This window comes from Erithacus rubecula (genome assembly GCF_903797595.1).
Source record: "Erithacus rubecula genome assembly, chromosome: 2".
In the NCBI taxonomy this organism is placed as follows: Eukaryota; Metazoa; Chordata; class Aves; order Passeriformes; family Muscicapidae; genus Erithacus; species Erithacus rubecula.
In genome coordinates this window covers 3472011-3497518 of record NC_136685.1, presented here as the reverse complement: position 1 = coordinate 3497518, position 25508 = coordinate 3472011, and the positions used below count along the sequence as shown (strand labels likewise).

Genomic DNA, 25508 nt, shown 5'->3' with positions numbered 1-25508 from the left:
AATATGTTTTGAACAAGTGACTTGTTCAGTCTGCAATAATACATAGAGGTACTGGCTATCAATCAGAATTCCTATGGATGCCCAGAAGTGCCAGTCATACAAATTCTGGGACACTTTGCCACTGGAGATTGGAATGGCTAAAAGATTGGGTGGGACAGGATGTATAAACAAATAGTAGAGGAATTTGTTTTACCTTCAGGTCAAACTATCCTGAATTAATGGCTGCTTTGGAATTCAGGGGATATGAGAAAAGAAGTTGGTCTATAAATTTTGATTATTCTTCCCAAAGTAATCACTGCCTCAAATATTACACTGAAAACATGCTAAAATTTGGATCTGATTTTTTAAGCCATTCCTTGAGTTCTGTAGGATTCCTATCTTCAAGACACTGTTTTGGACTTCATCTCTGATTTATTTGGGGTTCTTTTCTCTGGAGTGCCCTTCAGTCACACATGAGGTCAGAGCTTTTTCCAGAGAGCCTCAGCTTTTCCAAGAGCAAGGGATGGTTTTTGTTATGTGTGGTCACTGACTTCCATTGGGCTTCCTTCTTCCTTCAGACACAAATTTGAGTGGCTGAGGAAGTTTGTACCCTTGGGGTCTGGAGATGGAAAGGAGAAAACAGGTTTTCCTCCCTACACAAGGATCCAAAGCAGCCACTTGAAGCTGATTGCACAGGCAGCTGGCAGAATAATTTCTCTAAAGCTGATTTAGATGCCTTGCTCTGTGGTTTCAAAGAATAAGGGAGACATAATGTCATTTTCCTGCAATGAAAAAAATTCTTTCAACTGATTCTAATTACAGCTTTAATAATTTATAATAACTTTTAGGGAAACCTAATAACAGCCTTCCAGTATCAAAAAGGGGATTAAGGGAAATACTTTTTACAAGGCTATATAGAGATAGGATCAGGGAAAATGGGTCTAAGATGAAGAATAGTAGATTTAGATTAGATAATAGGAAGAAATTGTTTATTAAGAGGCTGGTGAGACCCTGGCACAGGGTGCCCAGAGAAGCTGTGGCTGCCCCTGGATCCCTGGCAATGCCCAAGGCCAGGCTGGATGAGCTTGGAGCAACTGGGACAGTGGAAGGTGTCCCTGCCCATGGCAGGGGGTGGAAATGGGTGATTTTTAAGGGCCCTTCTAACCCAAATAATTCCGTGATTCTATTATTCAAAGAAATGGAAAAGTCCTCAACAAGTGGCACAGCCTTTTCCTCCACCCCAAAGCAAGGACAGGTCGACCTGGCTTCATTCCTGACACATCCTGCTGCTGCTTTATCTCTTAGCTCTCTCTCCAGAGATGAAAAGAAAGCAGCTGTGTCCATCTCCTAAGGCACAGAGACCAGGGACAGCCCAGCCCTGCTCCAATGTGAGCTGTGCTTTTAATTGTGGTCAATCCTCAGAGTGAGACATGAACAGAAAATGTAATTAATTTAATATGAGTTGCAACAAGAGGTACAAGAAGATCCAAGAACTGTCACAGCTATTAGGGAAATTTTTGCCAAATATTTCTTCCAGCTATTTATCCAATGGAGCTGTATCTGCTATTTCTTTCATATTTCTTTTTTGGTGCAAGCTTGAACTTGCAAGGTGCTTTTGATCAGCTAATTCTATAATCTGTCTGAGGAACAATTTCTTCACTGAAAAGGGGTCAGGCATTGGAACAGGCTGGTCAGGGAGTGGTGGAATCACCATCCTTGAAGGTGTTCAGTGTTTGGGACATGCTTCAGTGGTGGACTGGGCAGTACTGGTTGGACTTGATGACCTTAGAGAACTTTTCCAACCTAAAGGATTCTGTGATTCTGTCAGTCCTGTGGAGGAGAATAAAATATTGCCCTTTCAATATGGAGCTTATAGGGATGTAACTTCATTTTCAGTCCAGTAACTGTTGCATCCTACTGAGCATGGGAAGCAAACAATGAGACAGGTTTAGCCTGGTTTTGCAATGTGCTTATTAATTTCAGAAAAACCACCTCAGGAACAAAGTTTATTAGTGAGTAGGAGGATGTTTCAGGAACAGAGCCTGACTGAAAATAATCGGCTGCCTTTAATTAATTGCATACAGTTTTATTGCATAACTGATGGTTTTAAACCTTGGCCAATTAGCTTGTCAAACACAGAAGTTAAATTCTATATTGGTCTCTTAAGAATGAGCTATGCCAAAGCTTTAATTCAAGTTGCCTTACTCAAGCAACCAGAAAATAGGGCCTTTTGAAACTAGAATTATTGGGCAGTTACCCAGATTTGGAAAAAAAAAAATAATAGGAAAGACAAAGGCAAAAAAAAAAAAGCAAATAACAGAAGCCCAATATATTGCACAGGTCAACGACTTCCATTGTTACCTTGTCTTGACAACTTATTTTCTAATACAAAATGAGGTGCTGTTGTCAAATTTATCATGCCTACAATAGAGAAAAAAAAAAAAAAGAAAAAATCTCCCACACCTTTTCACTGAAAAGTTCTTCAAAAGCACCTTATGATGCTGTGGTAGCTGCCTCACTGGTTGTGTGTCTTTTTTCCCAGCAATTGGAGAATGTGGAACAATTGTATAACCACATATATTCATAAATATATTTATCATAACATATTAATGTGTTTGTGTATTGAAAGGAATATAAATTTTTACATATTAAGTTAATAAACATGTTCTTGGCATGATCTAAAACTGAGTATTCAACATAACCACTCCAGATGAAAATATTTATTTTCCAGTTTCTTACACACAGTCTCAGTTCATAACTTTTATTTTTTCCAAAGCCCTGAGCTGTTTCTCCAAAAATTCACTAGTAAATGAATATGTTCTTTAACTAATTATTTTAACTAAGCATTATATCATATTCATGCTACATATCCTGAGAACTCCATGGTGCACATAGTGTCAGCCACATGTGCTTTGAACTTTGCTAGAGTGATGACATTTGTATCAAAGCTATGCTGTACAAATGAAGATTTTGCATGTTTTGTCTCAGTAATTATTTTGCAAAATGCAGCTTTTGCGTGTAGCAACCTCTTGGCCCAAGCTTTCAACACTTTTAGCTCCATTAGCTAAAATGATCTATTAAGTCATTGTCCTGAGAGCACTGTTGTTGAAACTGGGGTGGGTGGATGGATGGATGGATGGATGGATGGATGGATGGATGGATGGATGGATGGATGGATGGATGGATGGATGGATGGATGGATGGATGGATGGATGGATGGATGGATGGATGGATGGATGGATGGATGGATGGATGGATGGATGGATGGATGGATGATGATGGATGGATGGATGATGGATGGATGGATGGATGGATGGATGATGGATGGATGGGTGGATGGATGGATGGTTGTGCACTTTCTGTTGATTTTTGGTGTGCATGTCATAGAATCTTAGAATCCTGGAATGCTTTGCATTAGAAGGGACATTAAAGATCATCTCGTTCCACCCCCTGCCATGGGCAGGGACACCTTCCACTATCCCAGGTTTTTCCAATTCCCATCCAGCCTGGCCTTGGACACTTCCAGGGATTCAGGGGCAGCCACAGCTTCTCTGGGGACCCTGTGACAGGGCCTGCCCACCCCCATGGTTAAAGAATATAACCCTGAGACCACCTACACCAGAGCCCTGTCCAACCTGGTCTGGAATGTTTCCAGGGATGAAGCAGCCACTACCATCTCTCTGGACACCCTGGTGTCAGTGTTTCACCACCCTCATTGTAAAAACTTCTCCTTTTATCTAATCTAAGTTGATCACCTTCTTATTTTAAGCCTTCAACCCTTGTCCTATTGCAGCACGACCTGCTAAAATTATCTACCCCCATCTCTCTTAAAAACCCCATTTTAAGTACCAAAAGGCCAAAATAAGGTCTCCCCATAGCTTTCTCTATTATGCAAACATGTGGTAGCACACAGCCCTGAACCATCTCCAGAGCAATCACATTTTGGGCCAAATGAGTCAAAATTGATTGCTCCTTAGTGTGACCAGGAAAACTGTCAAAGCAGACAAAGAATGTCAAAATTTAAAAGCACGAAGAGGATAACAAGGCAAGCTAAGGTCACACAGGCAACATCTAAGTGCTGGCTTGATTTAATAATGCCACAGGAACGCTGCTAATTACCAGTTTGTAATTTTTCCCAGTGTTTCACAGGGGACTCAAACTAGCTTGGAATCACACCATACCAGATGCCACATAGACACTTCTGTAGCTCCTGACACTGAAATGTCAGCAGTCATTACAAACTAAAGAGTGGAAGGAAAAATAAGAATTTTCCTCATTTCACAGGGTAACCAAGTGACTTCTTTACTGTGAGGGTGCTGAGGCCCTGGCACAGGTTACCCAGAGAAGCTGTGGATGGAATTGTGGTTCCACATCCTGGAAGTGCCCAAGGCCAGGTTGGATGGGGCTTGGAAACACCTGGGATAGTGGAAGGTGTGCCATGGAAAGTGCTGATTTAAAAATCCCTTCCAACCCAAACCATTCTATGGTTCCATTCATTATTTTGGGACCTCTCCCCAAAACTCAGATGCTCAGACACCTTTAGCTGTCCTGCTCTTGTGTCACAGTGTCAGCTCCTGGTTCAGAGCTGACTCCTGCCCTGCCAGCCCAAAACACAGACAGACAAGTGCAAGTTTCCTTGGAAAAGCCCATGTCAACACAGCCAAGGTGTGATGGCTTGAAGAAGACAAGAACTTGTCTTTTACATCCCAGACATCAAAGCACAGGGTGATAATTCCCCTGCTCTTTTACAGCCCTGCTCCAGCATGGAAAAATTAAAGATGCTTTATCTGAAACATCCACAAAGGAAATCCCATGTTTCTGATGAACCTGACTTCCTCAATTTCCTGTTTGCTGCACAGCTGTCTGCATTGGATGGGTCTCTGGGACATTTTTTTGGACATATTTGTGTACCTCAGTTGAAAGCCAGGTTCCTTGAGCTGGAACATAAGGGTCTGTAATCTTTTTTTTAAAAAAAATAAAAATCACAGTGAAAACAGAAAGAATGAAAAGAAAACAAACCAATAAAGAATCTATCCTGTCATAACATTTGAGATTCTGGTATTTGCTGGCCTTGGAGTAGGTTCAAGATAAATGAAGGAAATGTGTATTTCATTAAATGCTAATATTTGGAAGATAAGAGGAAAAAATGATGAAATGCTCCCAAGAACAGTTGTGAGGACAGTGCCTGTGTGTGTATAAACACAAATGTTTGCATGCACACAAACAGACTGTTGTGATTCACTCTGAATCAGAGCAGGGCTATGTAGGGAGAATTACAGGGAAAGGAAAAAAGAGACCTGTTTTCCCAAGTCATTGCTCATCATATTCATGACAAGGAATTTTGCACTTCTCATTCTCCATCTCTTTTCAGAACTGCAATTAAAACCTTCCATAAAATGATTTTTTTTTGTTTTCTGGGATTTTTTTTTTTACAAGTGAAACTTGATCTTATAATCATTGAGTAACATGTAGGCACACACAAAAAAATCTCAATCCTACCCTAACTAAACTGTGCCAGGTGCTTTAATAATAAGGCTGGTGAATCAAAACCCAGCCACCTTTTTCCCAGAGGATGCCATAGTTGTTGCTGGTTAAACTTTGAGGTCTCTTCTCTATTCCATCCCACAGGACTCTGCAATCCCTTGGCTCCTGCCCAGCCCAGTCTGTAAAGTCAGGACACAACACATGTTTGCCTCCTGGGGACACAGCCCTTGGGCAGCAACAAGGGTCACCAAGTGCCCAGAATTCCTTTGTTAATTAGCAGATGCAATGCAAGGGAACTAGAATGTGGCTTTGAGGCTCCAAATACTCAGGAAAGCATTTGATGTCTGTGCTTCAAACAATGCAGCAGAGTGGGAACTGAAATTTTCACAAGACAAGGCTTAGATCTTTCAAAGAACATGAGAAAATAATGAATCTAATAAATTTATTTTCATAAATAGATCTGGACACAGTTTTTCACGAGCACTGTAGAAGGAAAATAATTCACTGACCACAGGGTTGTTTCCCTTATAATCCTCAACCTCTACTGCAAGGCCATAGGTTCTAGAGTTCAGAGATTTGGTTTTTAACACACATCAAAAGAAATCTTCATTTTGTTCATTGCAGCTGAACCATTTCTGAGCAAACTTTCAGACAAAATCTTTCCCCAGGCATAAATCTATCAGGGAAAAAGAAAGGCATCTAGTGTAGCAAATAACATGAAAGTATAGAGTATAAAATAAAAAATAAAAGTAGAAGCAAGTTAAAAAAAAGGCAACTAATATGATGGATTGTTACACTATAGGCTGTCAAACTGTGATTGCATTAAAAATCAGTGGTACTCTTGGTTCAAGGCCATTGATCCATGGCAACCTCCTTGCAGGTGGACAACACCTGCCAAAGAACTGATTAAATGCCTTGGTTTAGGTTACAGGTAAGGCCAAAGAGCAGCAAGGAGACAATTTGGTTACAGGTTGGGAAAGCTGTGGAGGTTTGGCTTTGGAAAAGGCCTCTGAGATCCAGTGCAATTCTAAATGTAACACCACAAAGTCCCTCTAAACCACATCCCTCATGCTCATCAACATGTCTTTAATGCCACAGCAGAGGAGAATCAGGAGGAAAAAAACAGTTCCATGCCAGTGGAACCAGTGTTACACTGGATTTCCAGCCCTGAACCAGTGTGCAAATGTTTTTCCTTTAGTTGAGATACAAAACTGCAGTTTCTATCCAGAGAACATTTCTTGGTAGCCAAAGGACTCCAAAGGGATAAGCCATTTTGGGGGGACAGAGAGGTTCACTCACAGAGCTTTTCTTCACAGAGTTTTTCTTCACAGACCCAAACTTTTTTAAACCTGTAGGAATCTATTCCCTTGAGAACTAATCACTCTACAACTTTTGTTTAAAGTTGAAAATGTGTTTAGAAGGACTGGGAGGGAAATAACACACAGATATATCTGGACAGACATTGTGTGATTACATAAATCTCATGCTTGAAAAAAGCCAACTTAAAAAAAAGACAGAAACTTGATGTATAAAAAGCAATAAATTGACTGTTTGCCAGATTTCCTGATACATTCTGCAAAACTCAGAAATGTGATCCACTGGGTGCCAGTCCTGTAGAACTCTGGTGTTCATTCAAAAATGTGTCCCCCACAGGCTGCCCAACACCCTCTAAAATGGGTGAGAAAGCTGCTTTTACATCCCCAGGCCTTGATCAGTCCCACAAAGAGAGGAAAAGAGAGAGCTATCCCTTGGTGTTTGCGCCTGCTTCTCCTTCAAATGGAATTAATGGTGGTTTAATGGGGTATGAAAGGATGTTTTACTGGAAACAATGAGGAACAATTGTCTAGCTCACGTTTCATTTCACAGGTCATTATTGCATTAAGAAGTAAATCGACCAAGTCCGGTAAATAACAGTCTGTGTTTTGCCCAAAGCTTCAAACCAACAATCTTAGTAGTCACCAACTAATATCTTTGTCATTTTTAACCCTTGCAGGGATCTGCTGGGGGCTAAACAATTATAGTCTTCACCCACCCCTAGCAGGTAAGCATTATTCATTTTATTTCTCATCCCTTCTTCCTGCAAACCCCACAAGGCTGGGTTGCTTTTTTTTTTGGTTTTTTTTTTGCATTGTTGTTTTGTTTATTAGCCAACCTAGCCAACTCTGTGTCTGGTGGCCTTGAAAAACAACACATATTTTAGTGACTGCTGCAGGCGTCTTTAAACAGGCTGCTTCCTCTGCAAAATTAATTGTTGCAAAATGCAGTGCTTCCCCTGTAAACCTCTGCAAACTCCCACTCAGCAGTTTGGTTGCATTACAGATATGTCTCTAGGATCTAAAGGAAATAATATAGTTATGCTTGTAAGATAAATTTCATTTTTTTTTTTTTTTTTTTTTTTTTTTTTTTTTTATTGCATAAACTCAACCATCTTGCCCTCCTTAAAGGGAACAGCCAGCAAGCCTGGTGAGGGTGTTCCATGTAGATGCTGTCCTTGGTTCTATCACTGCCTCACTGGAGAAACTCACTTCTTCACTTCCCACTGTTTCTCCTGACTCATTCTGGCTTGACTTTTAATATCAGCAGCCTCTGCAGCATCTGCCCGAAAGGCAGCATGGGCAGCAGGTCAAGGGAAGGGACTCTGCCCCTCTCAGGTGAGACCCCACCTGCAGAGCTGCCTCCAGCCCTGGATCTCTTGGATTTCCCTGGATTTTCCTCCAGGAAGGACCTGGAGCTGATGAAGTGAGTCCAGAGGAGACACCAGGATGATCAGAGGGATGGAGCAGCTCTGCTATGAGGGAATTGGGAGTGTTCAGCCTGGAGAAGAGAATGCTTTGGGATGATCTAATTATTGCCTTCCAGTACTTGTAGTGAGCCAACAAGAAAGAGGGAGAGAGAATATTTACGAGAACATGGGTTGAAAAGACAAGGGGGAACAGATACAAATTGAAAGAGTGTAGGTTTACATTGGATATTAGGAACAAATTCTTCCTTTTGAGGGTGGGGAGGGCCTGGCACAGGGTGCCCAGAGAAGCTGTGGCTGCCCCTGGATCCCTGGAAGTGTCCAAGGCCAGGATGGACAGATCTTGGAGCAACCTGGGACAGTGGAAGGTGTCCCTGCCCATGGCAGGGGGTGGAACTGGATGATTTTTAAGGTCCCTTCAAACCCAAACCATTCTATGATTCTGTGATTTTTCCAGAAGATGCTGGAAAATTTCTGGTTGTTAAATTGTATGAAAAAAAAACAACAAGTGACTCAGATTTGTGGTCATCACCAAAGCAGAAATGATAAATGAGAATGAAACAGTTCATTGGGAGAAGATGAAGGATATCTGAGCTTTGAGGAGAGGTCCCAGATAAGGAATAAATTCATAGAATGGTTTGGGTTGGAAGGGACTTTAAAGATCAGCTCATTCCAATTGCCTCCCATGGACACCTTCCACTATCCCAGGTTCTCCCAGCCTTATCCAGCCTGGCCTTGGACATTTCCAGGGGTGGGGCAGCCAAAGCTTCTCTGGGCACCCTGTGTCAGTTTTGGTTTGCTGGTGCTGTTAAATCCACTCAAACACCATATTTTATGGCACTAATCTCTACACTTACACATTTCACATCCTTTCAAGCTCATTTGCATTCCACAAGAACAGGCAGACTGGATTACCAGGACCAAGCACATGGGTTGAGAGGCAATCTCTCTTTCCTCCTCAGTGGTCACTCTTTTTCTTCATCAGAAGCATTTAAAGTCCTAATTATCAAACCTTCCTCCTACAACACCCTGGCCTTTGGACCTATATTTCACTGTCAGACTTCAAAGATTCCTGCAGACCAAAAATATGTCAAAAGGGCCATTTGAAATTATTTGACCCATCCTCCACCTGCTCAGGAAAAGTTCAGTTCTATCTGATTATCTGAGAATGTTACCACTGATAAGCACTCCACTCAGGCAATCTATGCCCATGTTTCTCTATCTTTATTCCAACCTTTCCTCCCAACATATAAAATTATCCTGATGACAGTTCAGACCATTATTTCTGATTCCACAGACTCTGAGAGCAATTTATTTCTCTCCAATCCCCAGCAGTCTCACGTTTTTGAAGGCTGTTCCTAAACCTCTCTTCCACCTTTTCTCAAAATCAAGCCACTCAGCTTTTCCAGCCATTCCTCATATCTCCTGATTTCCACATGCCTAATAATTCTTTTCACCTTTAACTCTCAGGCTCCATGAGTGGTGTTTGCATCAGATATTCAGGTTTCATGGACCACCAATGCTTTATGAATCTTTAATAAACACTACACTGAAACAGAAGTCTCATCATGTCAGTGATAAAAAACCCTTATGCTTGTGTTACAGACAACAGAAAGGGAGAGAGGTGAGTTTCAAATCCATAATCAGAATCCTAAATGAAGGTGATGTGGTGTTTTGGGGATACTGAGTCCCCAGGGAAGCAAACAGGCTCTCTGAGATTTCACAAACTCCAAAAATGGTGAAATTTTTCTAAATAGCCTTAAATACAGGAGTTGAGTTTGGAAAATTAAAAACCTGCTCTTTTATCCTAAGGGATTAAGGCTAAAAGGAGAAGCCAAGAATTTCTGATAGCAAGAGTAGGCACAAACTATTTGTTGGCACATCCTCAAAAAGGATTGCTATCCTAAGGGGCAAGGTTATCTCCCATTGACAGGGACCTGACTTCATAATCAGTTTTTCCAAAATTCATTTGGATAATCATTCCTAATAGATATAAACACATATTTTACATTTTATGCAGCTGAACATCAGTGCATGACTGTTTGAAAGAACCTGAGGAATTTAGAAAAGAAGTAGAAAGGGTGGCACAAAAAGCTAAACCCCATTTACAGCAATAAATGTGCAAAGTGGTTGGGCTTGCCCAAGGTTTTTTTGGCTTCATCAGGAGAAAGGAATTTGATTCCCTTGTTTGATGGGAACAAGGAAATAAGGTTTGATAGGCTTATAAAATTGTACAGATACAGATATATAATCTGTGTGTATATATACATTCCTCTATGCTGATCAAATGGAAAATGAACAATGCCATTCATAACACTCATCCTAGCTTCAGAATTAAGGAAAAAGCAACCCTGAAAAAGGAAAATAGCTGTTTATTAGAGTCTGAAATGCAGGTGACTGTGAGAGAAAGCAATTTATAGAATTTCAAAATGGACAAATGGCAGGCCACCTCAGCCCCAATGTTGACCTTTCTGCTACATCCCCAGCTGGGCCCAGTTCCTCCACAATTTACCAAAACATGCAGAGGAGAGGTTTTCCTTGGCAGAGCTGTCCCCTAAGGAAGTCTCATGGTGGCATCCACAATCACAGACTGGATTGTGCTGGAAGACACCAAGAATTTCAACTTGTTCCACCCCCTGCCATGGGCAGGGACACCTTCCCCTATCCCAGGCTGATCCAAGCCCCATCCAGCCTGGCCTTGGGCACTTCCAGGGATCCAGGGGCAGCCACAGCTTCTCTGGGCACCCCACAGGAAAGAATTTCTTCCATACCTCTAATCTAAACCTGCCCTGTGCCAGTTTAAAGCTATTCTTTATTCTATCTTCTTTCCCAGCTGGTGGATTCTCCACCCACAGGATTGTCCCTCACTCTGCTGTGCTGCAGTTGACAGAGCTGACTGCTTAATTCAGTGTGTTCAACCATCTCAACCCTGATGAGCCACCACACAGACATCAAAGATGTAAAAATAACTTAATTTCCCTTTGGATTAGTTTAAATTTTGTTCTCCCATGAGCATTACGAAAATCCTCCCAACTTTATTCTCTGCTTTGGTCTCAACTTAATTAAGGTCTGCTGAAATCTTTACCAGAGATGTGTTTTCAAGAAAATTAAGGATTACAAGCATTTTCTGATCATATTAGGTTTGGGTTTTATGAAAGAATAGCTTGGTAAGAGCTCTTTTAATGTCCCTCCATTGCTACTTCCAACCCATTTTGCATGGGCCATTTATTGCAGAAAAAGCAAATTTCTATTTGTGAACAGCAACAACAAAAAAGCTCCAGAGGAAAACAATGCTGATATTGCATTGTTTCATTCCTTGCAGATCTTCTAAACCTGCATTTTCTCCACAAACATCTTTAATTACTGAATATGACTATGCATAGCTAGTGTGGCTAATCATATTCCTTGGAATATCAAATATTTATGGTGCAACATTTTCACCCAGCTTTAGCCCTAACTTATGCTGCCAGCCTATGTCTCAAAATACTGTGCCTCTCCAACTATTGAGATTTTTATTTAATAATTAAAGTTACCAGAAGAAAGAAAATTGTACAAAAATCTTCAACCCATAACCCCAGCTATTTTGGACTGGTTTTACCTACGTCTGACATTTTTTCATTCCTCTGATGAAATCAGCAAACTTCTGCATATTCATTTATGACTTTTAACTTCAATGTCAAAATTCAAAGAGTTTTTGACAATAGGTTTTGATAAAAATGAGTGTTGAACATCTGCATAACTTGCTTCAGACAAGCATTTATGCATTAAACACTTTCCTCTTTATGATTTAGAAAATGTACTGATTACCTCCAGAGAGCAAGCAAAACTACTGAGCAATTTCAAGTTTTATATTTGTGTAGATTGAAAATGACACAGGAAAATATAATCTCAATGATTTGCTGGTCAGGTAAAAAGTTCAATTGTCCACAACACACTGATCTTCTCACCAATAGATTAATACTAAAGTTGAGTTAATAAAAAAAAAATATCTGGTATTTTTTAAATAATATTTGAAAAACAAAACAAAACAAAACAAAACTGCAATTTTTTTGCTTGTTTATAATTGTAGTTAGAATTTAAACGTTCAATAATGTCCCAAAACATAGTCCAGGAATATTTTTTTTAGCAGAAAGTGCTATGTAAAATAAACTTTGGGCTGATTCTAGTTAATGTAACCATAAAGTTCCATCTCCCTTAACAGGGTGGGGTGTTTTTAGATTCAGAGTCTGGCTGTCAGGGTTCTGGAAGAGTAATTTTTAATTCAATGACCTTGGGCAAGTCACAAATTCTCTGCTCTTCCTGGAAAACAAAATAAATGTCCATCCCACAGAGGTATTAAGGACCTAATTTTCACTGTATTCTTCTACTGTATCCAAAGTATTCACAAGGAGTTTTCAGATGTGACTGGTGTAAAGTAGAAATTCAGTTTTTCACACAAAATGCAAGGAGCACATGGTCACAACAGAAAGATTCTGTAGCTGTCCCATCCCTGGAAGTGTCCAAGGCCAGGCTGGACAGGGCTTGGAGCAACCTGGGATGGTGGAAGGTGTGCATGGGAGGAGGATGGAACAAGGTGATCTTTAAGGTTCCTTCCAAGCCAAACCATTCTGTGATTCTATGGTTTATTGGAGCAACCTCTCCAGGGGCATGGTGGAGTTTCCATCACATCTTCATTTTGAGCTTTTCAAAATGCAGTTGGGCAGGGTGATAGACAGTGCTTCTTTCCCACAAAAGGGTGGACCAGATTTGAGTCCACTTGCAACCTGATCTGCTTTATGATTCTATGATTATTCAGTCCAAAGTGCCTCAGATTACACCTAGAATATATCTGTCAGAGGGAAGAAAACATGTCTGCAGGCTCAAGACTAAAACTTGAAAGATTTGTTTTCATCTCTCTGATTCTGTGTATCATCCATGTAATGAGTCAATCTCTCTTTGCTCACCAGAGGGGACATTAGTAAACTCCAGTGGAAGGTGTCCCTGCAATGACAACAGAAGGATTGAGATGACCTTTGAGGTCCTTTCCAACCCCAACCATTCCAAAATTCTATTGTTCTATGACAACACTGAAGACTACAGAAATGGGGACAGCTGGATCTTCTACCAGCTTCAGGTCCTCAGCTACAGTTCCACCAAGGGAAGACCATGAGCTTTGATATCTCTGGGAGTCAGCCTAGATTAGAGATGTGAGGAACTGTGATAACAGAGTCCTCTGAACACTGCAAAAAGCCAGAAACTGGCTGATCCTTTAACTACACAAGGATGGTTGTATCAGCTGCCCTTTGTGGAACTGGGGTTTTAACCTGGGCATAGGAATCAGTTGAATGCACAAACTGTTCATCACTTATCCTTAATTACCCAACAACACACTCCTGTTTATAGCTAATTCTGCTGTACAGCTTATGATTCTGGTATTTCCTGTACCATGGAACCATTTAGTGCTCCAGGCCTGGCCCCAAGCTCTTTTGCAAGAGGCTTGCTCTAGACATGAGTTTTAGGAGAAAAACATTTTGTCATCCAAAAATGGCAGCTCAAAGAGATTTAAATAATTACAAATTCATGTTAAACTCATTAAATTGTTTTGGGTAATTTAAAAAATGGTACTTAGAAAGTCCCTCATAAATTATTTAAGGAGGAGGGTGTTGGAAAACATTTAATTTTAAACTTTTGCAGTATTATATTTAAAAGACAAAAAAAAAAAAAAGACTAAAAAGGACTTTCATATTAAAAAGTAATTATGCTTTGTTGGACTCAAACCCACTTTTGTTGTTACTCCTTTTTTCCTGCAGTAGAAATAATAATAGCAACAAAAATCTTGGATCTGTTCCCTCCTGTTTTGTTCTTTTTCTTAGAATTCTATGGTTTATCCAAACTTCATTTTGAAGAGAACAATTCTGCTTCTTCAGAAAGTCACAATAAAAATCTTGGTCTATGAGCAAAGAAGAAACTCACCAGGTAAAAGTTGAGGAAAACAAAAGGGGAAAAAGGTGGGTATAGAAATAACAAATTTCATAAATTCTGTATTGATTGCATCTTCAATAAAAGGCATCATGTGAATCCAGATACAATTCAGAATCATCCCTTGTGCCCCAGTTATGGCTCTCACAGCCTCTTCCCTGTGATATTCCTTATTCTGATAAAACATCTCCATGGTTCTTTTGTCCCTGAGGGCTGCTGAGTGTTTTGGTTTGCTCCCTACAGTATAATCAAAGTATTTAAAATGGCTGAGGAACAGTAATTTCAACCTGACTGGCCAAACTGGAAGCTTGAAGTGAACATAAATGTTTCTGTATATCATAGAATCATACAATCATGGACTGGTTTGGGTTGGAAGGGACCTTAAAGATCATTCAGTTCCAAGGCCCCTTCTGAGACATTCTGTGATTTTATAATTCTGTGAGAAAACCACCATCTTCCCAGGCCTTGAACATTGTCACACCAAAGGGGAATCTGGCCCTACAGAATCATTCAGGCTGCAAAAACCTCCAAGGTCATCCAGCCCAGACTGAATTAGTGCCACCATGCTCACTGAGCTATATCACAAAGGTTTTCTTAATGCTTCCAGGGATGGTGGCCTCACCCCTGTCCTGGGAAGCCTGTTCCACTGGCTGACCACCCTTTCTGGGAGAAAATTTTCTTAATATCCAAACTAAATTTTCCCTGGTGCAGCTTGAGGCTTTTTCCCCATGACCAATCACTAATTTCCTGGAAGAAGAGGCCAATCCTTCTTTTCAGGGAGTTGTAGGCAGTCCCCTAAGCCTTTTTTTCTCCAGATTAAGGAACCTCAGCTCCCTCAGTTGCTCCTCATTAAGATTCTCATTCCAGACTCTTCCCCACTTCTTTTCCCTTTCCTTTCCTTTCCTTTCCTTTCCTTTCCTTTCCTTTCCTTTCCTTTCCTTTCCTTTCCTTTCCTTTCCTTTCCTTTCCTTTCCTTTCCTTTCCTTCCTTTCCTTTCCCTTTCCCTTTCCCTTTCCCTTTCCCTTCCCTTTCCCTTTCCCTTTCCCTTTCCTTTCCCTTTCCCTTTCCCTTTCCCTTTCCCTTTCCCTTTCCCTTTCCCTTTCCCTTCCCTTTCCCTTTCCCTTTCCCTTTCCCTTTCCCTTTCCCTTTCCCTTTCCCTTTCCCTTTCCCTTTCCCTTTCCCTTTCCCTTTCCCTTTCCCTTTCCTTCTCCAGCCCCTCAATGTCTTTCTTGCAGTGAGGATCTTAAAACTGACCATGGCTCTTGAGGTTTGGTTTCATCAGTGCCCAGGGGATGATAATTGCTCTGGTCCTGCTGGCAGGAGATCAGTGGCAGCAGGGAAGTTGATCTTTTTCTCTAATTTATCTATCCTGGAAGCCTGCATTGCACTTTGAAAAAATACTCAGTGTTACAACTTTTCAGGACAGAAGGGAAGATGGCCACAAATTCACCTTATCATCAAGTTGTGCCTTTCCAAATGTCAACCTCAAGACAAAAGGAACCATAAGTCAGAATGAGAAATGCAGAGAAATTTAACACACATTTGTGAAGGGGAAAAAATTCCCATTCAGATTTGGGCAGTAAAACAAAAACACAGCAATTCTGTCATAGTTTCAGGGGCAGTCAACATTTATCATATGCTGTTACCTCCATTTCACAAGATAAACCCTGTGGAGTGAAGGTTTTACCCTCAGTGCACTTTAGATGATGGGGATTCCTCTTACCTATGACTATGTGCTAGGATGTGCTAAAGATTGTGGGAATCTGAATAAAATTCAGGTTTTGTATGCAAATATATTCATTAATATGCAGGTGCTAAGTGGTAATAGTACCAGAGCATTAGTGCTTGATGTGATTCATAATTAGGGTGGAAAAAGTACAGTAAAAATCAGTGTTTGCATCTAGACAACACATAAATCAACCCTGTAAGCAGCCAGCTAGAGTGGGAACCTTAGAGAAAAAGCCTTACACATTTGTTTAAAGTTCTTCTTGTGTTTAATCAGTTTTAGAGTGTGAAGGAAAACAGGATTAATTACAGTCCCTCCCATCAGTCTCCCATACCAGCAGAGTCACAAACGATGCATCTCTACAGCAAAATGGCCACCACCAGCAGCAGGCACAGGAATGCTAATTGTAATTAAAGAGTTTATTTGGAATCAGGGAGCTGAGTTCTAATCAGGCTGAGTGGAGCCTTGCTGTGGGAGCCTTCAGAAAGTTGTTACTGAGCAGAATGGGCCTTTTTTTAAACAGAGAGGGGTTGTCAAACTTCTGGAGTGAGTTTCAGCTTGATTATCTCCTCAGTGGGATGTGGATGAAAATCCTTGCAGTGCCAGTTATTGGTATTATTTTGCATTTTTGTGGTGTTTTTATGGCATGTGCCCCTTAATGCTATCAGAGGACTCTGCAAGGAGCAGGTGGAGTCACGAATCATGGAATAGTTTGGGTTGGAAGGGACATTAAAAAATCATCTCATTCCACCCCCTGTCATGGGCAGGGACACCTTCCACTGTCCCAGGTTGCTTCAAGCCCTGTCCAGCCTGTCCTTGGACACTTGCAGGGATCCAGGGGCAGCCACAGCTTCTCTGGGAAACCTGTGCCATGGAACCCTCACAGGAAAGAATTTCTTCCATACCATCCAATTTAGTGAGTCAGACCCTAAAAGGGCTAAGGATCAGGTGAAAGGATCCTGCAAGAAGGCAGAGAGGCACTGGTGGGCACAGAGTTACACACTGAGTCACCCCAGACTTCTAGAACAACCCACTACATCCTGCCTGGCAAGGAATCACAGACTGGGACCACCACCATCTCAAACTCAGTTTTAGATCTCAGTGAAAGTCACATATCATGGCTCACATGTCTGCATGGCTTTGCAAACACTCCTGTCAGCACAGGCACTTACCAGCTTGTGAGAAGAACTCTGTCCATTCAAATTCTGACTTGGGGAAAACAGAGACAGGTGGCTCCAGATGAAAGACACCTCCATCCAAATCCTTGAAGAGGGCTTTCCTTGAGCCTTTGCATCTCTTTTCAGGCAGCATGGCATCTTCAGAGGTTTGTACACTGGTAAATAGGGAAGGTAACATTATTATTAGTGGCTTGGAAAAGCCAGAAAAGCCCATAAATTTCTATGTAAGTCATTAACTACTGGCTGCCACAGAGGAAGGTACCTGTAGCAGGACAGGTGTTTTGGTGGGAGCTCATCTCACTGAGACAAATATAAGAAAGTGAGACAAATATATTCCTAAACAAGGGTCTATATCAATTACAGAAGGAGGCCAGTATGTTTAAATAACATGCTTAATTTTTGGATCACTTAAGTGTAGTGAGCTGAATTGCTTTAAATTAGAGATTGACTAAAGGTTCAACACAAAGGAACTGGTGCACTGAGCATCTCACACCCATGGTAGAATCAAATATGATTAAAAGACTTGTGCTCCATTAAAGTCCATGGAGACATTTTCAGATTGCTACATGGATTCATATTAAACCTTGAAGAAAATGCAGAATTTTTTGGTCTCAAGCTGAGAAAACCTGGTTGCTGATACCTTGAATGGAGCAAACAAGTATAGGCAGAGATTTGCAGTAAGGGCAGAGGAACAAAAAGGCCAATTCCCACAGTCAACCAACCTCAGAGGAGGCAGAGAAAAAAAGCTCCTCTGATCCTGAAAGTTCAGTTTTCAACCATCTCTCAGCAGATCTGCTGCTTAGGTGGGACAAGCAAAGTTCTTAATGCTATATTTGCTATATTCCCCAATGTTTCTATTTCCTTTCCTCCTCCAAGACAGTTCTCATCCTCTCTTTGACAGGACATATCCATCAACACATCCCTTCAAGATGCTGAAGCAGAACAATGCAGGCATACCCTGCATCAAGCTCAGCAGCTGCAAAGGTGGATAAAATAAATGCATGCAGCTATTGCATGAGGAGCACTGGGAGATGCAACCACCCCCAGAGGCTCAGCAGCCTCCCAAGGAAGCATTCATGTGCATTCCTCACATTTGAAAACCACCAGCTCTTGCCCTGGACTGGGTGTTCAGCAGCTCACTACCAGCAGAATATTGTGGGATGCATACAAGAGTGAAACATAATGGGAGCTGACAAGCTGGACAGGGCTCAGAAATCTACACGCAAACTAACGCCCAGAGCAAAAAGCAAAAATACAGAATAAAATAAGAAATTCTGGCAGAAGGCTGGAGGGGCTCTAAACATAGCAGTGTGGGACACCTCCAATTATTTTTGACTGGCAAGTGAGTCCATGCTGGATTTTTTTATTTTTTTTTTTTGCTACTTCAAGGCTTTCCTGACATAGCCTCTGCATTGTGTACAGTGACTGCAATAAATAAATAGGCATGTGGTTTCCATTGGATGTGGTATGTCTAGACCACTGCAACCAGCAGTGACTTAAGGTTACAGATGAAGTTCTCCCCTCCCTGCTCCACATTCACAGATTATATTCTCCCTGGGCAGGAGCAGTTCTGGCAATCATTTGACATCTCACAGCCTGCCTGGTACTGATCAACATTTCTGATGTGATCTCGCAGGCACAAATCAAGCCATGCTTCCCCGAGCAAAAGGACATTCCCTGTCTCAGGGTGTTTTCCTGGAGGTCCTGACATTTTCTGAAGCCTGAGGCTGAGAAGTCAGAGATGCTCAGGATGAGGGGTTAAGAAATGGGATATGTGAGGCTTGCTTTGCTGCACAAATGTCAGGAAAAGGAGAAATCCAAGAGGATTGGTCTGGAGATGCACTTTGATGGAATTCGAAACTCAAATTGTAAAAGATTGTCTTAAACTAAATTTGGTGATGTTTTTCCTTTTTTTTTTCACTTTTTTTTTTTTTTTTTTTTCTTGTTTTTTTGTTTTTTTTTGCATGTTTGTTTGATGTTGGACCTTGTTCATTTTTCTCAGACAGGAGCAGAGATGAGGGGAGGATAGCTCCAAAGCTGTAAGTGTTTGGGGTTTTTTTTGGAAAAAGGATAGTTCAGAATGAAGCATTTTACCTTGTTGGATGAAAGTAGAACATGTTCCTCTCACTGACATGTAACATCCTTGATGTCTCTGCTGTGATGAGAGGCATGATACCTAAATGATCAGCATTTGACATGATACAGACATCCCTGTCTTCACTGTAACAGCTCTTTGTAAAACCAGTAAAGGTGACTTCTGCCAGGGATTAAGAGAAGATCAAGCAAGGAAAAGTGGTTAGAACAGTGCCATAACTAGACATAAGAAAATTATTATTTTCCTATGATGTTTTCCATGTTAAATTGCTCCCATATATACCTGTACAAAGTATTTTTAAATCAGACTAATAGCATTGTCCATAGATCTTCATGTGACTTTAGAAATCTTTGTAGCCAAGTTATACATTAAATTGACACAAACTAAGTCATACTCAAAGGAAATGAAATCAAAGAAATAGTAACTGAGAAAGAAAAAAAAAAAAAAAACAAACAAGAGTATTTAATATATTTTCATTTGAATAAGTAAGAAGAGGTTAAATCAAAACCTGCATTGGATGTTTTTTCTACTTGCCAGAGATTAATATAAGAAAAAGCAGGGTGTGATGACATACTTGGCTCTGGCACTCAACTCTTGTGCAGCTCCAAAATCCAAATTTTGCCATTAATTTGTTGTGAGACTCTACACAAGTCTATTTGTCTTTATCTCTCTTATTCTTCAGAGAGGTATTCAGATCCCACCATTGGACCAGCTATCAGGGTTCTGCTATATACAAATATTGCTCTGGGGACTGAAAAATTAATTTGAAACAAAGATCCAGGATATATAACAGACTTCTGTTCCTCTTGTGTAATCTCTTTCACCAATAAAGGTCACTGCTGTGAGTTGTAGTTCCCAGGTTCTGTGACTGTTCTATCCACAGTGTGATCCTCACTTCTCAGATTTGGTATCTTTATCCAGGCAGAGGTAAGTGTGGGTCAGAGAGGTGAATCAATTGGAAGAGTAACATGGAAAGTATGTGTGAGGCAGAATCTATACATTATCATGGACATAATTATCACAGAATCATAGAATCCAATAATGGTTTGGGTTGGAAGGGATCATCTCATTACAACCCTCTGCCAGGGGCAGGGACACCTTCCACCATCCCAGGTTGCTCCAAGCCCCATCCAACCAGACCCTGAACACCTCCAGGCACAGGGGGCAACAACTGCTCTGCAGTAGATTCAGGAAATAAAAAACATAAAATATTAGTTTTTCCATACATTAAACTGTATGAAGTTTTAGAAGAATTCTATTATTAATTTCACTGAGGCTCTGATTTCTCCAACATGTCCATATGTGGGAGGCTGCAACTTCAACTAAAAAAATGAAAATAGTGAAGAAAAGCAGTGACAGAGCAGTCAGGCCAGTGGAGGCAGAATACCAACCTTTGAGCTTCATGACTCCCAGGGCTTTTGGACAACTCCCAGGTTTGTGCCAGGGGTCCCCTGGCCTTTGGCTGGGAGCAGTGGTGAACGTGGGCCATAAAATCCCAACACGGCCTCTCAGGGGGAATCCTGGGGGCCGGTCCTGGGCTGTAGGATCAGCTGAGAGAGGCTTGATCCTGTCTCTGAGGCAGTCAAAAGTTGAGCTTGTTGCCACAATGACTGAGTTTTTAAGTTCTATGAATTTCTTCCCCACGTAGCATTGCTCAGCATAGGCACAGTGCAGCACAGCCAGGAGTCCCACGCTGTTGTCCACCAGCAGCACGTTTTCCACAATAATGCTGCCCCCAAGGTGGAGCATGAGACCATAGTCATAATTCTTATAGGACAGAAAACCTGTGATTCTAGTGCAGGCCTGAAATCCATCTTCCTGGTACAGGTGAACACCATGGAGGCTGGAATGGGCCACATTCCCACTGCAGTATTCCCCATCTAGTGAGCACTCCTGGCCCCTGACATGGAAGCCAATTCTCTCAGATCCTGCCACAGCATTGCCACGAAGGGAGACACCAGTGGCCAGGTTCACCTTGATGCTGGCAACCCAGTTTAATGAACCTGCTGGCTGCCTGCTCAGAATAACAAGGTTCCTGATGAGAGAGTGATTTTTCCCTTCCAAATCGATGCCAGGACCAGTGGTGTTGAACACCACGTTATTGTGCAAGAAGATCCTGCTGCTCTCAACTGCTTTAATTCCAGCTCCACAGCTGCCACCAATGCTGGATGACACCACTGAGCACTCCTGGGACACGTTCCTGAATTCGATGGCAGAAAGCTGAGGAGGCCCAAAGTTCAAAAATTGAACATTTAAGAGTTGAAGAGCACCTGCAATGAGATAACTCATTATAGAAGCTTATAATACATAAGAACAGGTAAGGACAACCAAGTTAACAACAGTCAGGCATAGAACAGCTGGTACTTTGTCAGGCTATTGTAGTGATGGGTATTTATTAATAAATATATACAATGTCATAGTAAAACCTTACAAAAACAGAGCAGCCCCTCCTAAAATACCTTCCATATTTATGAATTTTTAGTGGTGCTCATGTTTCATATTTGCTGACAGTCAGTTTGTTCTGACTTTCATGTGATGGATACACATTTCTGCACCTCTTTCTTGGGCAAAACCAGTGAGTTTTTTTTCCTTGATGAGGACAGGTGAATCCCAGCTACCTTCAAACTCCATCCCAGTGGAGTCTGTGAAGTGTCCCACCAGCATCCTGCCAGCACAAGCCACGTCTGACTGGATCTGCACGTTCCGAGTGAGGAGCCCAACCTCTGCAGCCAGAGGGATGTGTCTGCCATTCTCTGGGTCGTGGGGACGCCCTGGGGAGTTTCCAGAAAGCAAATGTGATAAGTGTCCATCATACCTATACACCAGTGCTTTGAGGGACATGAATTCTGACAGCTCCCCTGACATTCAGGTGTGTTTCACCCCCAGCACAATCTGTGTGCATCAACACAAAAAACAGAAAGGCCACCTGCCCATCAAATATTCACTGTGTGCTTATATTTTGCCAAGGTATCTCATTTTTAGAACAAGAAGGTGCTAAATCTTTCCCCTGGGGTGTGCAGATGCCAAAGCAATGAACAGGTTCACACCTCATTTTTTTACAGGCTCTACCTGCTGGAGTTACTCATCAGCACACTGCAGAGTTGATCTCCATGAATTTTCCTCAGGATCAGACTAATGTCAAAGCCAAAACCCTCTTTGCTACACAGTATTGCTTGTGTGTGTGTTTTCTAAAAGGATTTAAAAACACTTTTTTCAATGCCTTTCTGAAGGAGACTTTTTGCTCAAGTGTATGCAGCTGTCTAGTCTGGATTAATCTCAGGTGACTTCAGACACATGCAGATGTGATTTAGTTCTCCAAACTGGTTTTATGCAGGATGGAGAGCAATAGGCAAATCTCAAGTGCAATTTGTTGTGCGTTTTATATACCTGTTTTAAGGGCAGATAAAATATAAGTGAGGAGTGTGCATTGTATGTATTTTCCTGCATTAATTATCAAGAGAGCAGACAGTGACTGGCTCATGAGTGAACATTTACTGCAAGTATCTACATTTACCAAGGTGAAAATCAGTATTCACCCCTTGGTTGTCCTATCAGTCCTTTTATTTTCAGCTGTATCTATCAACAGCTGCATTACTCTGGGTAAGTAGTAATTTCTCCTCATGATACATTTATTATATCTACAGCAGCTAAAAATAAAGGGCTAAAATGCATAAACTACTGGAAATGAAGTCTAGATGTGCTATGCTTTGAACTGCACATTTTGTCTGAAAAATGCAATTGTCATAAAAACTGTTGATTAACACTGTGGATAATTACAAAACAGAGCTCAGTTCCAAGTGAAGCTTTGATTACTGACTCAGATATTTAAACATTCACCATTTAAAACATGATATTTCTGAATCTTTTTATCCATTACACTCATTTCTGTGCCCACTGGCTGGAACAAAGATCAAATTTTAAAAATATTGATATACACAAGAAAAATCTTTGGTTTGAATGTTCAGAATTTGACCTGTTAATGAAATCCTTTTGCTTTTGTTAAATAGATGGTAATAAATTTACTTTATAGGCTGAAATAAAAGTAAATAAGTATTAACACTCTATCCCCTTTTTCAGAAAAGTATAGATCCCATTCAATCTACACAGAAAATAGAGATATATGCAGATTTTGTGTTTATGTTGATATTAGTTTATAAATACATTCTTTTCATGCCATGGAGTTGATAACATTTTGTACTTGAACTTTATGAATATAATCATTTTGAAATTTGGAAAAAGGGTGTAGCTTAATTATTTTCCAGGTTTTTGACATACCATAGAAATTGTGCAAAGGGCCTAAAATCCTACATTTCTTTTTTCCTTTAAAAAAGGAAAAATTACTTTCTCTCTCTGTGGACCAACTTGAATCACCTGAAAGTTTTTCCAAACAATTCAGCACTGAATTGATTCTATTCACACAAACTCATATTAGAATCAGCAGGTTAAAAAAAATATATGGAGAAAGAAATGAAGATACCACAAGGAATTAGAATTGATCCTGTTGAGATACGAAATGGAGAGTCGATACCTCAGATGAAAACTCTCAAAAAAAGGAAAGAAAAATTCCTTACCAATGTGCCTGTGCAGAAGATGTTCATGAATTCTTATATTATGACCATGGACTTCTTTAAGGGTAACTACTTGAGCTTGGTGGGCTTCATAGGAGGAGGAACTGATCACAGCATCCCCACCTTGATCCCAATCTACTTCATCCTCCACCAAAATCCTGTAACACCATGATATGAACTTCATGTCATTATACTTACAAGAGTTAGGCTCACAAATTTCATTAAAAATGAACAGTTTTGCTCAAGGAAATCTCAAAAAAAAAAAAAATTAAAAATCCACAGGCTATGCTGTAGGAAAAGCCCCTTTAGGGCTTTCTGCAAAAACAGATGTCTGAAATATGTGGGAGGAAATTAATCCTGAAGCATCTATTTCACACCATTGATTAACAACATATACAGTTCCAGTACAGCATTTCAGAGCTCAAGTTGCCTCCAAAAGGTGTATCAGACCATTTTTGGTGCCAGGAATATTCTACAGAGCTGAAAATCAGCTTTGAATTTAGACAACCATGTGCAGGGTCGAGTGGCTGCCTGCAGTTGGCATCTAATCTTCCACTAGGGCTTGTGGGTGCAGTCAGTAGTGGTGAAAGGAAATTCAGTTCTCTGAATTGGGCACTTTGAGCTGGATTTGATTCCCTAAACAAGAGCACCTCTTGCTATCTGAGATATCCCAGGGTATCTAAAATATCAGCTGGAAGATGTGACAATTGTGCAAGTCATGGAGGGAGCCCAAAATCATCTCATAAAAGCCCAAAGACACCTCAAATAAGCCCAAATCATCTGTTTGGGAACCTGGATCCTGCCCTTGGTAGCTGTACACCCTCTAAACACCAGCACTTAAACTCTGCTGGCTACTGAACATTGCACAGAGTCCTGCATTTATTTGTTTTAATCTTGAACTGAAGAACCCCTTTTACAAAATTTACAAAAAAATTTACAAAATGTTAGTAGTTCAGGGGATTTTTAGCTTCACATAAGGAAAAGCATTTAGTGACAGCAGAATGGAAAATGATCAGTGTTTGTCTCTATTTGATAAACACCTTGTCCTGTTACAGGCTGACTGCTGCTGGCCAGGTCATGATTTAAACTCCTCAGGGAATTATTCAGAAAAAAGGAGTGAATTTAGACAATGTCCCTCACATGCAGTCTAAAGTGACAGAAAAGCAGAGAGAAAGGAGAATCCTAAAGAGATGTCAAGTTTTTCCAGAGTCTCTTTCCCCAATATTTTTCAAAGATGAGTAAGTTCCAGATGAGCACTTGCAGTATACAACACCTGTGAATATTCATTAGAGAGATCTACCAAAAAAACCACTTTTTTTTTTCTTTTTTTTTTTTTTTTTTTCTTTAAGGAATCACTGCATATTTTCTGAAAAGGCAGGAAAGTCCTTCCTGAACCTATGAGCTGATTCATACTGGAAAAGGATATAGAAGAACTCCTCTCCTTCAATAAAATCCACTTCCTTCAGCTTTCATTTTCCTTCAGCTTTCATATTCCAGCACTGATTTACCTATTTCCAGTATCCAACCACATTAACTCTTAGCTGGCTATTGGTAAACTTTAAATGAAAAATAGCTAGGATTTTAGGGTTTTTTCCCTTTATTTTACCAACTGGAACAATTCTTTGTGCTGTATTTAATGCACATGCATTAACTTCAAACAATTGTGTCTTAGCACCTCATGATACTTAATATAGAAGGGGGAAGGAGGAGGGAAGGAGGGGAGGAGGGAAGGAAGGAGGAAGGGAAGGAAGGAAGGAAGGAAGGAAGGAAGGAAGGAAGG

The 25508-nt window shown here is 40.8% G+C and overlaps 1 protein-coding gene across 1 annotated transcript in view; it reads right to left on the bottom strand.

The window, feature by feature from the left end:
* PKHD1 (PKHD1 ciliary IPT domain containing fibrocystin/polyductin) overlaps positions 1–25508 on the bottom strand; it is a gene marked incomplete at its 3' end in the record, with an annotated part of 229888 nt that overhangs the window by 50236 nt on the left and 154144 nt on the right. Inside the window, exons 55-59 of the mRNA XM_079298284.1 lie at positions 23732–23921; positions 21779–21931; positions 20552–21430; positions 19160–19322; positions 17060–17220 (exon numbers count right to left, since the gene is read on the bottom strand). Of these exons, the coding sequence (XP_079154410.1) occupies positions 17060–17220; positions 19160–19322; positions 20552–21430; positions 21779–21931; positions 23732–23921 (1546 nt within the window). The remainder of the gene's footprint in view (positions 1–17059; positions 17221–19159; positions 19323–20551; positions 21431–21778; positions 21932–23731; positions 23922–25508) is intronic.